The 16,057-nt window shown below is 41.3% G+C and overlaps 1 protein-coding gene across 1 annotated transcript; it reads right to left on the minus strand.

Annotated features, from left to right (window-relative positions):
- Nucleotides 1–1,917: 1,917 nt before the first annotated feature.
- Nucleotides 1,918–7,052, minus strand: LOC114427565 (leucine-rich repeat and fibronectin type-III domain-containing protein 2). Its single transcript, XM_028395706.1, has 2 exons — nt 5,677–7,052; nt 1,918–2,908 (listed from the first exon to the last, which is right to left on the minus strand). The coding sequence occupies exons 1-2, from the start codon at nt 7,050–7,052 to the stop codon at nt 1,918–1,920; spliced, it is 2,367 nt and encodes a 788-aa protein (XP_028251507.1).
- Between the last annotated feature and the right edge of the window lie 9,005 nt (nt 7,053–16,057).

Consider the following 16,057-nt stretch of genomic DNA (forward strand, 5'->3'; position numbering starts at 1 on the left):
TAGTTGTGTTGCCAACGAGCAACAAAATAAGAAACTGTGCATTTAATCCACTCGAATGACTCGACCTTTTAAGAAGTAGCCAGTCATCCATGTAAAATCCCAGTTCAGTAAGCCAACTAACAATGACCAAGTTGGTACACCACAGTAAAGCACCTTCTCACTGTTTGCTTCACATGAAAATAAAAGTACTACTGCACAATTTCCCCCCCGCCCCTTTACATTCTCACCCAGTTATTGTACAAAAAAAATGCCAATATACAGAACAGTACATCTACTGTAGGGAAGAAAAAAAAACAAAAATTAACAAAAAATATATATATGATGACCACCCCACATGTTGAAATGCAGCAGAGATCCACAGAATATCAAGAAAGGCAATAAAATGTAGTGATGTTGCAGCTGATTGTAGGCAGTGTTCTGAGTAGTGACTAATTCAAAGTATCTTACTGCAATGTACAGCCCTGTATGAAAGAGAATGAAAGATAGACGGTTCCTCTGACCGATCACTTCAAATAATACATAAACCCACAAAGGTTCTGTATCATGCAATCTGGTGAAACTGCTTTCCAGAGTTTTCAGTTTGGTCATTAATATATTATCTGTTTTTCTGCCCTTTTTTCTCTCTCTCAAGCAGCACAATGACCTTCATCAGGCTAATAAATGACAAATTCCTCCATTTAACCTGGATAAATGAGCGATTGCCGTACTCTCTTGTTTGTGTTGCCTGAAGAGAATTACATCCCAATGATACATCCTGCTGTGGGCAAATGATTAATTGGGCTTGATGGACTTTAAACACCATTCACGCTTGGCTACTGTAATATGTTCTGATAGCATCTGAAACCGTACCCTGAGGCGAACACTCTGTTTACATCAATGGCCCTTTCGACCAACAGGGACCACTGTCATCAGTGCTAACCAATGGGGAAAGTATCAAAGCCTTCAAAAAGACATTTTGTAGGAGCAGGATTTCGACCTGAGCTGGAAACATACTGAATTTGACTGGTTGGAGACTGAAAAGTGTCTGAAAACAAACACCTGTTTTTGATCTATCTTGGGCCTTTCTTGTTCTTTTTTTAATTTATTTTTTAATCTATTTTTTACATATAAATAACCTAATGGGCCTCTAATAATACATAACCTGAGGTAGAAATGCAAGACTGGCTTGTTGTGGTTCGGTGTGAGTCATATCTAGATATAAGATCGTACTATTTTGTCTGGAAAATGAATCATGTTGTCAGTTGATGAACTGAAATTTGGCTAAAAGTATATGAAATGATATGAGAGGTGGTACCTTCTCTCTCTCTTTCTCTCTGTCTCTGTTTGTTTGATCATCACTGACTCAATCTATAGATGCTGATACCTGCTGATGAATCGGCGCAAATAATAAATAGTAAAAATGATAGAAAAACCTAAGTGAAAATAAAAATGACTCCATTTTCTGCTGGCATCTCTGGTCCTTCATTCTACTGTTGCACTAGTCCCATTTCATGCTGAGGGTCCAAGACATTGTGATCCAGTTCACCATAGTCGAGGAAAATCCTCTTGGCATTGAGTTCTTTTGATAAAGACATAATAAATCCACTCTGAATCTCTTTAGTTTTCCTTTCTCTCTCCTTTTTTTCTCCAAGATATTGTCTTGTGCCATGTGGATTCCATATGGGCCATTTCTGCAGTTGTTTCAAACATTTTTCAAACAGTCAGCACTGTCACAGAGTTGAAATCCTGGCCAGGAACTGATCGATTTGAGTGTCTTTTCTCACAACACTCCTTTGACTTAATTCACATAGGTGTACTCCATGCAGTACCCAAAGGCAACTTTCCCTTCGGTGCATCCCTTCACTTACACTCACGTATTGTTATTGTTATTTGATATAGATTTACTGTTTGACCATGGACTTCACAGATGGTCTGCACTCAAACGGTGCTCTCCATCACCCACTCAGAGCTTTCAAAAGTGGGCTTCTCATCCTCACTGTCATCATACTGCAGCAGCATGCCATTAACAGACAGACTGCGCTTAGTCCAGATGTTACTGATCCTGCGAGGGTAGTTGCTGCGACACTGCGCCGCTCCTACGTGACCCATATCGAACGAGTGGCTCCTCTTGGGCTTACTCTCCTGTGGCAGCCCGAAAAGACGTCCCAGCATGGTTGTGGACTCAGCCCTCCCGAGCAGGGGTTCTTTATCAGATGGTGGTGCCACAGCCACTGTCATCATAGCATTGGGAGCGGTGGAAGGGCCAGAAGTAGCTTGCTGGTCCCTCGCTGCACCTCGCAGCTCCAGTGAGGTGAAGGCCCCCAAAAGGTGGTCCAGGTTTGGCCGCGCTTTGGTACCATGCCCATGCCTCCTGAACTTGCTGCTGGGCAGGGTGCTGCATTCGCTCCCCTGCATGCTGTAGCGATCACCAGGTCCTCTTCCTGTTTGGCTGTCTAATGAGTTAGAGGAAGAGGATGATGAAGACAGGCTGCTCTGTAGGGATCCACACTTGAACTCCACCATCTCCTCACGCATAACCACCACAGTAGACTTGACCTGTGGTGGGGCACCATTGAACCGGTTCAGTCCCCCATTGGTCTGTGAGTATGTGTTACTCACAGTAGGTAATTTATTAGTCTGGATCCCACTTGTCACCTTATAGCGAACCATGAGAATGATGATGAACACCAGCAGCGTCGCCACGATGATGCCACCAATGACCAGGATCATGGTGCCACCCAGGAAGCCGCTATGAAGAGACTGGCACTGAGGGTAGTCCTCGGTGGTGGTGAACTGGACGCAGCCGACAATGTTGGTGGCAGTGAGGGTGGTGGCAGTGTCATCCCAGATGGCCAGGACACACAGATCATACTGCATCCCTGGGACCAGGTTTGTGACTACAAACGCCCTGTTGGTCATTGAAATCATTCTGGAAAAAAGAGACAGGACAACACAGCTTTATAAACACAGACCTCATAACACATACTTTCATGATGAGGCCAAAAGTTAAGTGTTAATGCAGAGCTGAGATCAAAGAAATTACAGAAATGATGTATGCTAAGTAGCTATTTGTATGCAAAGAAAGATGACTTCATTGCTCCTGAGTATGTCCCATTTGACATGCATGAAGCAAACAGTAATGAGATAAGTACTGAATAGCCATTTTTGAATATTGTTTTGTGCAAATGTAATTCCGTGTTCATCCCTTATTTAAAATGCATTAAGTTATTTGATGTCAATCCGTTATTATTCCAGATGTTTAAATTCCACTAATTTACTAAGCCTCTGTGCTTCTGAATGAATCTGAAAGTCAATGCTGCAGGGATCTTAATTGTTCAACAGGTAATCAATGTAAACTTTTAAGAACCTGTGTTTTTGTTTTTGTTGTGAAGACAGCAGCATCCACCCAAAACTCATCCATCTGGAATGAAGGCATGTGGAAACGTCTCATTTGTAATTGCTCATTCTCCAAGGTGAATGCACCCTGTGCATGACTCCATACCAGCTGGATCTGGTACACATATTTAACCTTTAATATGCGCTGCTGTTTAATGAATATAATTTGTACCGATTTGCAGTGTTTGTGTTTGTACATGCTATGTGTATTGTGGCAATAAAAATCAATGGTGTTGCTGTTAAAGCAAGGCCACATATTTATCATATAATTTATCTTAGCTCCTATTTCTTTCCCATGTATCTGTAGGCTCTGCTCCAAGTGTATTCACTTGGCCCATTTGCAGTATATTCTAACTGGGTGTAATAAGCTGAGGTGTCTTACACATTCTGGAAACTATCAGAGACTGTGTATTCACTATTATGTAAAAACTGTGTGTGTGTAGCAATGCAGAAATAATTAATGGGTGTTACTGTATAGCATATGGGTATAAAAGGGGCTCATGAAGACTGAACCATACTGGGATAGCCACTGTATCTATAAATAGATTCCTCAGTCATCCATCCATTGTTGGCTTGCTGTTCTCCTACAGTACATGCATCTAAAGCTTTGATCCCTCTGAAGCTCCTCCACCGCAGAGCACAGACACCAGTGGGGCTGCAGTTCATTATTCATCCTTAATTGCCTTTTTCCATAACTCAGAAGAAGCTATGTTTCCTCACGTGTTCGAGAGAATTCATGCAATCTCTCTCCTGCCCCACGTGGCTCTGATTGATTTTTTAATCATGCCATTGCTTGGACACGGGCACTGGGGAAACTATGTTGGCCACACAGAGGTGCCCAGTAGGTGTGCATGTGCATCCAAAGAGGCCTGTCTTTGCACATTATCTTCCCACATCCATTATTTTATATCGACTAGATGTTATGTAAATTGATGATGAGGTAGGAGACATTTTAAAGCATCTGTAAGTGGGACAATTTGAATGTAAGCACTCAATATATTAGGGTTAATGGCCACCAGCTGAGCATGACCGACGTTTAACTCGCCATCATAATGAAAAGCATATACATGTACAGTATATGTTGTATTTTTTTAAAGTACTGAATTTTCTGTGGAATTAAAGAACAATTATAAAGCCATTTACTAGAAATGTGTATGAGTCATCCAATGTTTTCTGTCACCAGGAAGAATAAAGGTTCTGAAACACACATTGTTCTCTCCTCTCTGGCGTGGAAAGCTGGCACAGAGTGTGCAAGCAAGGAAATCAGATAAACAGCTTATTATTAAATTCGCCGGGATGATGAGTTGCTTTAACAATGTTTGGACAAAGTAATATCTTTCTTCAATACTGTGTACAATTCTAATCTCAGTTTCCCAGCTAATAAGCCGTCTTTTGCTGTCCTATATTCTGTCAGTTACTTTTTTATTTGATGGCTGTTGCTGGAATGCCTAGGAGAGGTGAATAAACCAGGATTATTAGACAGAATAAATGATCAGATGAGATGAAAAAATTCAAAGCAGTTTTCATTGTTTGGTGGGAGAATGACAGAAAAACAATTCACCAATTTTCATACTAGTGTGATGCTATAAAATGATGTCTTTATACTGAGGGCTAGTCTTTTTCCATACTGATCAATCATGTTTAGGTGCAAACCTTAAAATAGCACGACGTGATCTATAAGGCAAAGGATGGAATCTAAGAGCTGTCAGATAAAACATGTCACGTATAGAAGTGAACTGAATCTGACTTCCTCATCCTTTAATGCACAGACTGATTTAATGTTTAACACTGAGTCTGTTTTCGATATTTCCAGCTGCTTATCTTGGTTGAATGTTGCTACTTTAACTGTCTCATTTGACATAGGAAATTGATTTCACAGAGCCCAAAGATCTCCAGCTACAGTCTCCAAGCTTACACTTTATGGACTTGAGCAGCTTAAGAGGGATACATTAAAATGAGGGTCTATAATCCTTTTTCTTCTTGGATTTCTAATTAATGGTTCGGGGCAAGGATTTCACTTTGGATTTCACTTTACTTAAAATGAGAAAGCAGCATCCCCACCAATTGTCAATTTGAAGAAAAAATCTCAAGAAGGATTAAGAAAAATGAATGCTGATCTTTGAGTAACACTTCAAAGAAATTGACTGTCTGAAGTACTCACCCAGCAAACAATTAGCAATTGACTGCTACTAGTATTCTGAAGCCAAAGACTGAGTAGTGCCTGGGGCTTAATTCGTCACTTTGAGCAGAAAGGTCTCAGCTCGTACTTGGATATAATCGAGTTCCATAAATCATTCTTACCTGTAAATGAGGACTTCATCCTCAGAACAATTGTACTGAAGCTGATACATTTTGACCTTTGGAGTTGATTTGCTCACAGTCCACTTCACCAGAGCAGAGACGGCAGTCACTTCTGATACAGAAACCACCTTTTCTGGGAGTGGTTTGGGCTCCCCTTTACTGATCTTGGTAGAGCTTGTGATGTCTGAAAGTCCTGACTTGGACTGTGTGGTACGATTGGTACCATTACTCAGATGGGGTAGCTGGATGATTGATAGCTCAATGGATGCCGTAGATTCCCCTGCAGCGTTTGCAGCTATGCATGTAAAAGTACCGTAGTCCTTGGATGTAGTGATTGTTATGTCCAGGGTGCCATTTTCATACACGGTTGCTCGGGAGGAGTTGCTGATCAAGCGGTCGTCAGGAGCAACCCAGTGCACGGTGGGCATTGGATCACCGACAGCTTTGCAGCGTAAGCTAGCTGTCTGGCCCTCCAGCACTAGTAACTTATGCGTATGTTGCGTGATCAAAGGGGGCTCACAGACAAACTCCTCCTCACGAACAGACCAAAAGTAGCGTCCTTTCAAACTGGTGGGAGAAGCACATGTTTCCATATCGTCCTCCCGCTCCAGCCTTCGTAGCCAAAGCATTTCACAGTTGCAGTGCAGTGGGTTTCCACCAAAGCTTAGAGAGAGAGGAGGTGCATAAGGTGTGCTCATCACTATACTGCTCTGAGAGCGTGCAAAGATAGGATCCGGAGGGAGCTTCTGGAGACGGTTAGAGGTCAGGTCCAAGCGAGCCAGTTTATCCAGATCGGTAAAAGTCCCCTCAGCAATGAAGGAGATGAGGTTATGATCCAGACTCATCTGATGAAGGTTCACCATCTTCCGGATGGCTTCCCAAGGCACACTGCGCAAATTATTATATGACAAATCCAGATCCTCCAGGGTTAGTAACAAGTCATCAAAGGCTGAATTAGAGATATGATTCAGCTGATTGTTGTTGAGGATCAGGTGCTGCAGGTTGACCAGTCCTCGGAGGTCATCCGATCCCAATTCAGTCAACCGGTTACTGTCAAGGTGCAGGGACCTCAACGTCTCCAGGTCGATGAATGAGAAAGGCTGAATGGTGCTGATGGTGTTACGGGACAAAGTAAGATCCACCAGACCTGTCATGTTGGCAAAGTCCTGAGTGGTGATCTTGAGGATGAAGTTCCCACCCAGTCGGAGCTCCACAGTTCGCCGGTCGATGTCCGGTGGTACGAAGAGCAGGCCTTTGGAGGGACACAGGGTCCCCAAAGACTCTGAGAGGTTCTGGCAGACACAGTATTTGGGACATGCATGGACCATTGTAACTGCAGTTCCCAGAAGCAGGAGACTGATGACCACTTTGTCCATGTTAGTTCATACAAAGGGGACCTGGAAAACAAAAACAAAAAGACAATTTTAAAATTAAAGTTGAGTTTTTTTACATCTTTACTTCCACATAGTCTTTAGCGTCAGTTGTATAAAGTCTTCCTTTAATCTAGGCCAGTTGGATTTCCTCCATGGTCTTTGGACCATATGGTCAAAAACTGCTCAGTTGATGAGCTGGTCTGATTATCATTCTTGAGGGTATTTCACATTAATATTCCGTGTACTTTGCAATGCAAAGAAGGTGTGAGAAATCACATGAGGATTGTCTAAGAGAAGCTCAGGATTAAACAGCACTAAGAAGCTATTTTTAATGACGCACGTGCTTATAAGCTGTCATCACAGATATACTGACATGCATGCAGTGGAAAGTAGTGTAGAGCATGTGCATGCATGTGCAGTAGCCTATGGTTGATCTATTTACAATGTCATGTCAATGGAAAAGAGTTGTAGAAAACTTGTGGTGTGTTGTTTGCAGGTATTCGTGTTTTCTTTATTTACACGTTTGTCTCTCTTTCTCCTTTTTGCCTGCACAATTTTAGCAAAAAAACAAAGTAATGTAGATCCCCCCCACCACCACCCACCCCACCCTACAAGCCGCAGGTGTTAGGCTTGGCAGACTTGCCTGACGAAATCAGTGCACGCCTCTGTGAACGTCTTAACAGCCCTCACACCTGGTTGACTTCTCCGAATGGATGGTCACACTTGGCTTCATCCACCAAGCTGTTAATTCCCCCAGACATTTGTATCATTAATTCCTAATACACTCAAAACCTAAAAATCAATTTTAATCATATTTCTTTTTTTTTACACTAGTAATATGTATTAATGGGAAACTCTTCTAGCCTGCATGATTCCATAGAAGTGTGGGGAGGGCCGGTTGTAATGTTTCTATGTCAACCACATGTTTGTGTTATTATTCATTATTATGCACAAGTGCGTAAGATGCTAGTCGCTGACTTCTTATCTTGAACTACCGTGCAACACCCCCTCATGTGTAGACTGCTTTTCAATAACTCATAATTACAAGAGGCAATGTGTATGAATAACCCCTCTCCTTTTTGAAACCAGTTTGTAATTATATCATCATCAAGTGCTGCTGCATCTGGACTGTGTGTTACAGAGATAATTAGAAAGAAATAGCAGGCTGAGAAAAAGATGGTGATTCATAGGAAGTCTGCAAGAATCATTAACATAGAAGGAATTAATACATAACACATTATGATTCACTCAAATTTGACGGTTCCAATGCCGCTAACCTTTCAGTAACAGAAAGACATGCAACAATAACACAACACAAAGCAAAGAAATGTTTATCTTCACAGCATTCAGATGGTTAGGGTCATGTTAATGTCTGCCTCTCATTTTTTAACGAAGAACATTTGAATTTTAGATTGACTTTAATAGAAACATGTAAAGTGAAATGGCAGAAAAACGTGTGAAAAATCTTCAAATCATTATTATTTTTTTAGCCAAACACTTGCAGACTTGATGCATAATATTCTGATCCTCTCAGCACTCTGAAGCTAATCCCCATAAGGCCTCATGGCGGGAGCTGTCAGCGATGACAGACAGTTTCTCTCATGGACTCATATTAATGGATGGCATCTAGAAACTCTAGCTGAAAAGCCCTGTGAACTCAAGCCCTGATTTTTATTTAAAAAAATAACAATAAAATAATTCTTTAGATCTTCTTTTTCCCCTAAAAAAGAGCATTTGTGGTAGGTAAGCATGGGGGGAAAATGTGCAGTAAAATACAAAGTGCCTAGCTGCTGGATGCAGTTGAAAAGTTCAGTATAATTTCCAATCACATAAAGTTTTCCATTAAAGCGTGTGTCATGTGTAGGGAGCACGGTTACTGTGTGGGAGAGGCAGAGGTGACCTTTCAGGGATAGAGGAGGTTCAAAGAGATGAGAACCATGGACAATATTTAAGGGCCATATCCATTTACTCATGGCCTTTACCAAGGCTGCACCACCCTCTACAATGCAGCGTAAGGGACAAAATAGCAACAATGCATTAGTGGTGCTGACATATAGAACTGTGGAATTCATTTAGATGGTGGTGACACGGGATTCTTTAGTCCTTACAGTGACTGAGTTCAGCAGAAACCCTCAAAATCTGCAGCGAAGCTACATCTTTTTATTTAGTGTGCACAACTATATGAGACAATAAAGAGCAGCTGAAGTTCCTTGTACACACAGTAGTATGGAGAAACCCTAGCTGGCAGTGATCAATTTATCTTTGTGTAATTCCAGAAAAGGAAGATGTATTTATGGAACTGATTTCCTGTCAGTAGGAACAAAGTAGACAGACATCTTATTGGCTGCCGATGGACATTGATTAGTCAGCTCTTCTAAGTTGACCAGTGACTATGTCAGATTGACAAACTTCGAATAGACTTCAGATAGTGAGTAGATAAAGATTTAAAACCACATGCCAGGAAACATAAAACCGTAAAGAGATTTATTTTGTGATGAAGGCTGCTTTATATTTGACCTTTCATAAAATAGCGATTGGGAAATATGTGCTTAACTAACTGTGTATTTGGAGGGCTTCACTGAATAAGAAAACAGCTATCTGTGTGCTAAATAAGCTAAAGGCATCCAAGAGTTAAGGCTAACTCTTCACTTTTGTCTGTGACATATAAAAAAGAAAAAACAGAGGTTGAAGGGATGAGCGGTAGTAATCATTTGTCAAAAACAAGGTGTGTTTTGTGAGTGGGAGTTTGTTGTACAAGGGTAACCTTCACGTGAACATGCCTGCACAGCTGTGTCGCCATCTGTCAGAGTGTACTATAGGTAGCGCAGACCCTGAAGAGGGAAGAGGGCGGTCATTGTAAGAGCTTCTTTTTCACTTTGCACCAACAAAGCCCTCCATCCATAGTGCTGCGGACACAGCATGCTGCAGTCCTTGGATAACTGTTCAGACCTTAGCAATTGTTTTCTTATAGCTTTATATTATGAAAAAGAAAAACTACGCTCCTAGCTGTGACCTTCTACACTGAGCTTGTCGTTTTTTGTGTGCCTCAGTTGTCAGCTGCGTTCAGTAGAGTCTTTCAATACACTACTTCTGTCTCCTTAACAACATGGAGTGAGCGCAGTGCCGGCAGAGCTGCTGGACTCGCCAGCATTACATCTTTCTCTTTCTTCTGCTACGCTTTGATAAAACATGCCACAGGATGACAGCTCAGTAAACCTGAATGTGGTGCGTACAATCCACTGATGTCATGTTGCATCATACGCGAGTGCTGACGCTCAAAGTTGTGACAACGGCTTTCACTCACTGCTATTTAGAGCCGCCAGCATGTTTAAAGTTGCCTTGTGCATCTGTAAAATGACAGACTAACAGCCCCCCCCCCTCTCCCTCTCGTTCGTGTGAATCACCAACAATCTGGCATCTTGCGTCTATCGAAAATTACATTTAAAAACTAAATGAAGGTGAAAATTTGCTCACAGGAACGAGACGCTGAATCTTGACAACGTGGAAAAATCTTGACAAAAGATTGAGATTATCAGAGGGGAAAATGGAGGCAACACATGCTTGCTGAAACCTCCTCTGGATGACAACTAAAGTAATCTTTGTGTTCAGTCAAACATACCCAAGCTTTGTACAGGTTCATTTGTGTCTGTTGGATGAGAACAGACTACCTGAATGGCTCTACCTTTCTAGAACAGTGACAGCTTGCTTCTTAGGATTACACCAACCAGCTGTGAACATGTCTTTCTCTTACACACAAATGGCTTTTACAAAATACATGCAGACCTTAATCAGACTTTCGTCTACAGGATCAGCTGTTCATAGATATCCGGGCCTGTATTGATACTTTTTTGGCATAAGGAAGCTTCATGCTGAGAAGAACAAATGTCCCTGCAAACCTGTACAGACTTTCCTGCAACACGTTCAAGCTGACAGCTTCCCTCTGTGTGTGTCTCTGTGGTGTTGAGGAGTCATTCTGTACAGGTTACCCGAATTGACAGATTCATAAAATTGCAATTAAAATGGGAAAATTTGACTTTATCAGTGACTGGAGGTGTCAGTGTTAATGAGCAGCCTGTGTCTAATTATCTAGAGAACAAAGGTCACTCACTGCAAAGCACACATACATGTTAGATTTTTTTTATCATGGTCGTCACATTTATTTTATTTTCACCTCATGTGATTGGTCAGTACCCAAAGCTCTCTCCTTTTCACACTGACCATTAACTCTGTCCTGACTGTCACTCTGGGTTGTTAGTTGATGGCTACTGCAGGAGAGGCTTGTTCAAGTGGAACTACTAACCTGAGCTCAGATTTGCTTTGATTTTTTAACTTAAATCTATTACTTGCTCTAAATGCTAAAAGTATTTTTCATTTCTAAATTGCTTCTTTCGCACAGCAACTGCAGCTGAAGCTCTTGGGCATTTGCAGCCATTGTGGACACACGTCTCCTGGATATTTTTCCAAGAATTTGATGGAAGGTTGTATCCTGCAATTAAAAATAGGGAAACAGAAAAAATGCCTGTTACACCAACATTTGCAGGCATTGTTTGTACGTCTAGTCACTGTAAGATATTCCTGTAGAAAGCCTTATTTCTGTTCTCCCTTTGTGTCTTGCCTCTTCTTGGATTTCAATGCATCAATAATTTGTGCATGATGTAATCTAACTGAAAGACGCCCTGCAAAGGAAAGCTTGTCTGAACTAATCTCTGTGTTTCAGGGTAAATATACATTGTTTTTTATAAGGTTATGCAGAAAGAAGGAGTAACAGTGTCTGCACTAATCGTAGAGGAAAATGTGTTTTTCTCCAAAAATGATAAACTTTAAGCTTTAGAAGTTTTCAATACTGATTTTTATTAAATATTATCTTGTGTTACTAAGGTGTCTAAAAAAAAATCAGGATTTCGAACTATTTCAGATTCAGGCTCTAAATACCAACATACAAACCATCATTCTCTACTTTTAACTTCAGTGCTGTGTTCTGCCTGTCTGCACATGTTACCATGACAACATCTTAAATATCGTTAAGATTTGCATTAGTATGAATTACTCATGTTTAACCCTTTCTTTCATTGTTTACCTCTGGTGGTTTCATTCATCAGATGAGACAGCTGCTTCTTTAACAAGCTGTCAGGGCGAGAAAAGGTCAGAGGACTGTGTACTCTCTTCATTCCTCTGGTTTATCTTTGTCTTGTGCTCATTACATACATGCGTCTGACAACTGAAAGCAAACACACATCGCCTCACACACACACACACACACACACACAGGCTGATTAATCAAACTGCACTCTACAAACCCTGCTTGGTGTTTGATAAAAGCTTCCGTTGCACAATAATGAATGCCAGCAGTGTGGGAGGGGGGGTCTGCTGTCTCTACAGTCCCAATCAGCAACACATAAATTGAAGTTGCCTGAGGCCACCAGATAAAAAAAAAATGAAATGTTTCTTTTTTTATGACCACTTTCTGACCTAATTAACCTTTACTGAATTAGTCAGTGTCCATGTATCTCTGTTGTTTTGCCTGGCATAATACAGTCTCTTAATTCTATCATTTATTTTGTGGTGAAAGTCCATGATAACGTTTTGGAAACCTATTTTAAAGTCAGACGATGCTCCGGCCTTCAGATGAAAACCTTTGAGACAAATTAAGATCCAGTTGAAAAAACTTAAGGTTAACAGGAAAGTGAGAAGCTCGTGAAGATCGTGAGCGTTTTACAACGTGCACAGGCAGTCTGGACCGCCTGATACAAGCTTAATTCATATTCAGCAGCAAATGTGCCAATGGAGGTAAAGCTGAATCATCTGAGCAAAGCACGTTGCACTGAATTGTCAGGGATATATACTGCAGCGAAGATGCGCCAGAAACATGATTAAGATGTAGATCCTGCAGATGGAGAGTCAGGATTTGACAGGGTTTGATTTCCTTTTCAACCACCATAATGATGTAGGCTGCTCAAACCATCTGGAGGTTGTTGCAAGGTGACACACACTTGATGTTACTCCTCCTAGATAAAGACATTAGCTGGAGCTGGATTTGAAATCATCGTGGGTCACTATTGTTCACACAAAAGTTTGAATTACTCAGATCATTTCATTGAATGCTGCAGCTTGACTGCTAGCAGCTGTGGCAACAAATTGGTTGTCAGACGATGGCAGGTGGAGAAGTGGCTCTAAGGAAAAGGTGTCTGCCAGCTACACCAGCAAACTATTTACTGATATTTACTCTACGTCATTGTATTGTCATCGTGTTAAAAACCTCCACTTAACATCGCCACATGGCCCCTAAACCCCCCATCTCAGCTCAACAACAGCTCTGTCATGCTTATCCAGTAAAATCCAGGTGGAGCACTCAGAGCTTACGGTTAAAAATATGTTGTATTGTGCTCAGGACATAGTATATCACTTACAAATTAATTCAATTACAAATAAGTCTTTCCTCCTTTCTGTAGAGGCCCTGATAACTAACCTGCAACGGTAAAAAACAACAGAAACATGTAGGAATGAGTCAGTTTTCTGTTCATTTCCCAGCAGCTCCCACACAACAACCCTTAGTTTAAAGCTGGCCACATATAGACTTCCTGTGGTGGATATACTCCGGCATCCATCATATAACACCCCCCACACCTCCGGAGGCAAGTCACAGGTTCTGCTCTATATCAGACGTAAATGGGTAATTGACAAGTCATTGCCTACGCCTGATGCTTTTGCTCCTTTTATCCGGCCAAAGTATCTCACTTGTGTCTGTTACTCATTTAATATTTAGTTGGCCCCCTGCCCAGCACATCACACCGCTCCTGACTGCTGAACTTTCCGGCCAGCTCCTATGAACCTTTCAAGCATGAGATGGAACAAAGGGTGAGACACACACACACACACACTGTCAGCATTGTGTGTGTGTTTGCTATATCTTCAAGGAAAATCAAGATTTGTAAAACATAAAAACCCAGAGGACGAGAGGTTTATAAAGATCCAGAAAGTTTATTTATGAGGTGACTTAACTGAGAATGAATGGGCCAAAGGTTTATCGCTCAAGGAAAATAACATTTAAATGACTCTACTATCATAATAAAAACATTTAATAAAACGTAACCTAGTCTAAAACTTAGTTATAATGATTAAATATTACATTTTAAGAAGATCTTCATCTGAAGCACATTTGGAATTAACTGCAGAATGACAACATAATGTTAGAGTTCCCATCCACCACCCCAAGGCAAGCGGAAAAAGTGAGATACGGGAGATATTTTCTTTAAGTAGGGACATGCACACTCTTTAACATAGTAGACCTACGAGTCAAATTAATATACAGATGTTGCAGTATTTGTCTACGGAGGTAAGAAATTAGTTTCAAAACGTCCAGAGATAAACTGCAGCCTGTGGCTCAGATTATCTATTCACAATCAGTTTCTGAAGCCCCGAGGCCTGTTCCATCTAAACACAGGATGGCAGAGGATGAAGCAGTATCAGGAGCATCTAGAATATCCAAGGGCAGCAACAACGCCTATGTCTTTGTAATAGTAATCTATAGCCATGTGCTGAGACAGTATGTGATACATTTAAAACTTTAAAGGTGCTCATATCATTTCTCCTACAGTCTATAATGTAAAATGGATTTTATGCTGTTCCTTATGTGCGTTTTAGCCTCTTTGACAAACTTTTTTGGTTTTCTGTCACAAAACTCCACTCTCAAAAAACACTGATAAACCTATTGTGCTCTAAAAATTTGTTTCCAGCCAGAAAAACTACTTTACTGAAAATTAAAAATGTTTTTTAAGATGAACAAGCAAAGTCCTTTAGCCTGCCAACAAATCTTAATTACACCTTTTAACAACCAAAGTGGGAAAGTGCACTATGTGCATGCTAATGCGTGCCTGCTGCACTTGTAAATAAATAATTGTTTCTTAATGTTCCAAGATGTTAAAAGTTGTTTTCTTCAATAAAAAAGTCACCTCTGGACTTAAAGATGTGAAGCTTTAACTGTGAGAAAATCATCACACATACGCCTGTAAGGTATGTTGTTTTTCAGAGGGTGTAAAATGTTCACTGTGATATCTTTGTGCTTTAATCTATGGTAAAGGTTTTTTTCTCTAGAGCGTCCTTCAGATACCTGAAAACCTTGGCCAATGGTGTCCCTGGACAACCCCCTCCTCTGTTAAAACAAAAAAAATAAAACACAAAACAAAAAACATCTCAGAAGGAAAAGCACCAACTCACTCGCTCTCTTATCAGAGTCTGCCAGATGCCAGCCCACAACACCATCCCACACACAGCCTGAAGGTGCACCACAACATGGAGCCATCGCAGTGGGGAGGGAGAGGGTGAGATACAGTAAAGAAGTGGGGGAGAAGAGGAGGAGGAGGAGGAGGGAAAAAAAAGAGATGTATAGCCTGGGAACATTCAGAAGGAAAAGTGGATCATCGTGCGGAGGAGGGTCGACTGGAGCAGAGGGAGCGAGGTCGGGGAAAAAGTAGTGTCAAAGACCCATCCCTGCCTTTGCCCCTGCTGTGCCCGAAAGGCTAAAGACCAAAGAAAGGAGAGAAATGACTTCAGATGTGTTCTGACAGTGTGATCTGTTGCCGTGAAAAAGGAGAAAAAAAATGTGGTTTATGATGGTTCCCACGTCTCCTTTGTGGCAACGGTAAAGATGATGCAAATCACTTGTGAGTAACAGGCTCCATCCATCACCCTTGTTATAGCTCCGACGTACAGCATAGGCCCAGCGGCGCAGCCACTCATGCACACACTGTATGCAAAAGCCTACAGGCTGTCTTTCACTGTGGGTGGAAGATTTCTAAATTTTACATGTGGAAGGCTGAGAACCTTTTACCAGAGCAAGATACACTGATCAAGCCATCTGTGATTAGATTCTGACAGGCTGCTGGTTGACAGCCTCAAAATTCAATTTTGTTTCACTTTCTCATGTGCTCTGCTTAAAGATAACGATCTGTTGTGACATTCAGATGCACATACACACACACACAAACACACAGACAGATTGGTGAGTACGC

This window comes from Parambassis ranga, chromosome 22 (genome assembly GCF_900634625.1).
Source record: "Parambassis ranga chromosome 22, fParRan2.1, whole genome shotgun sequence".
NCBI classification, from domain to species: domain Eukaryota; kingdom Metazoa; phylum Chordata; class Actinopteri; family Ambassidae; genus Parambassis; species Parambassis ranga.

Excerpts from the sequence above, each read along its gene's own strand:
- LOC114427565 (XM_028395706.1), bottom strand. The coding sequence starts at position 7,052 with ATGGACAAAGTGGTCATCAGTCTCCTGCTTCTGGGAACTGCAGTTACA. Across the intron at positions 2,909-5,676 it reads GATGAAGTCCTCATTTACAG|AATGATTTCAATGACCAACA; the intron begins GTAAGAATGATT and ends TCTTTTTTCCAG.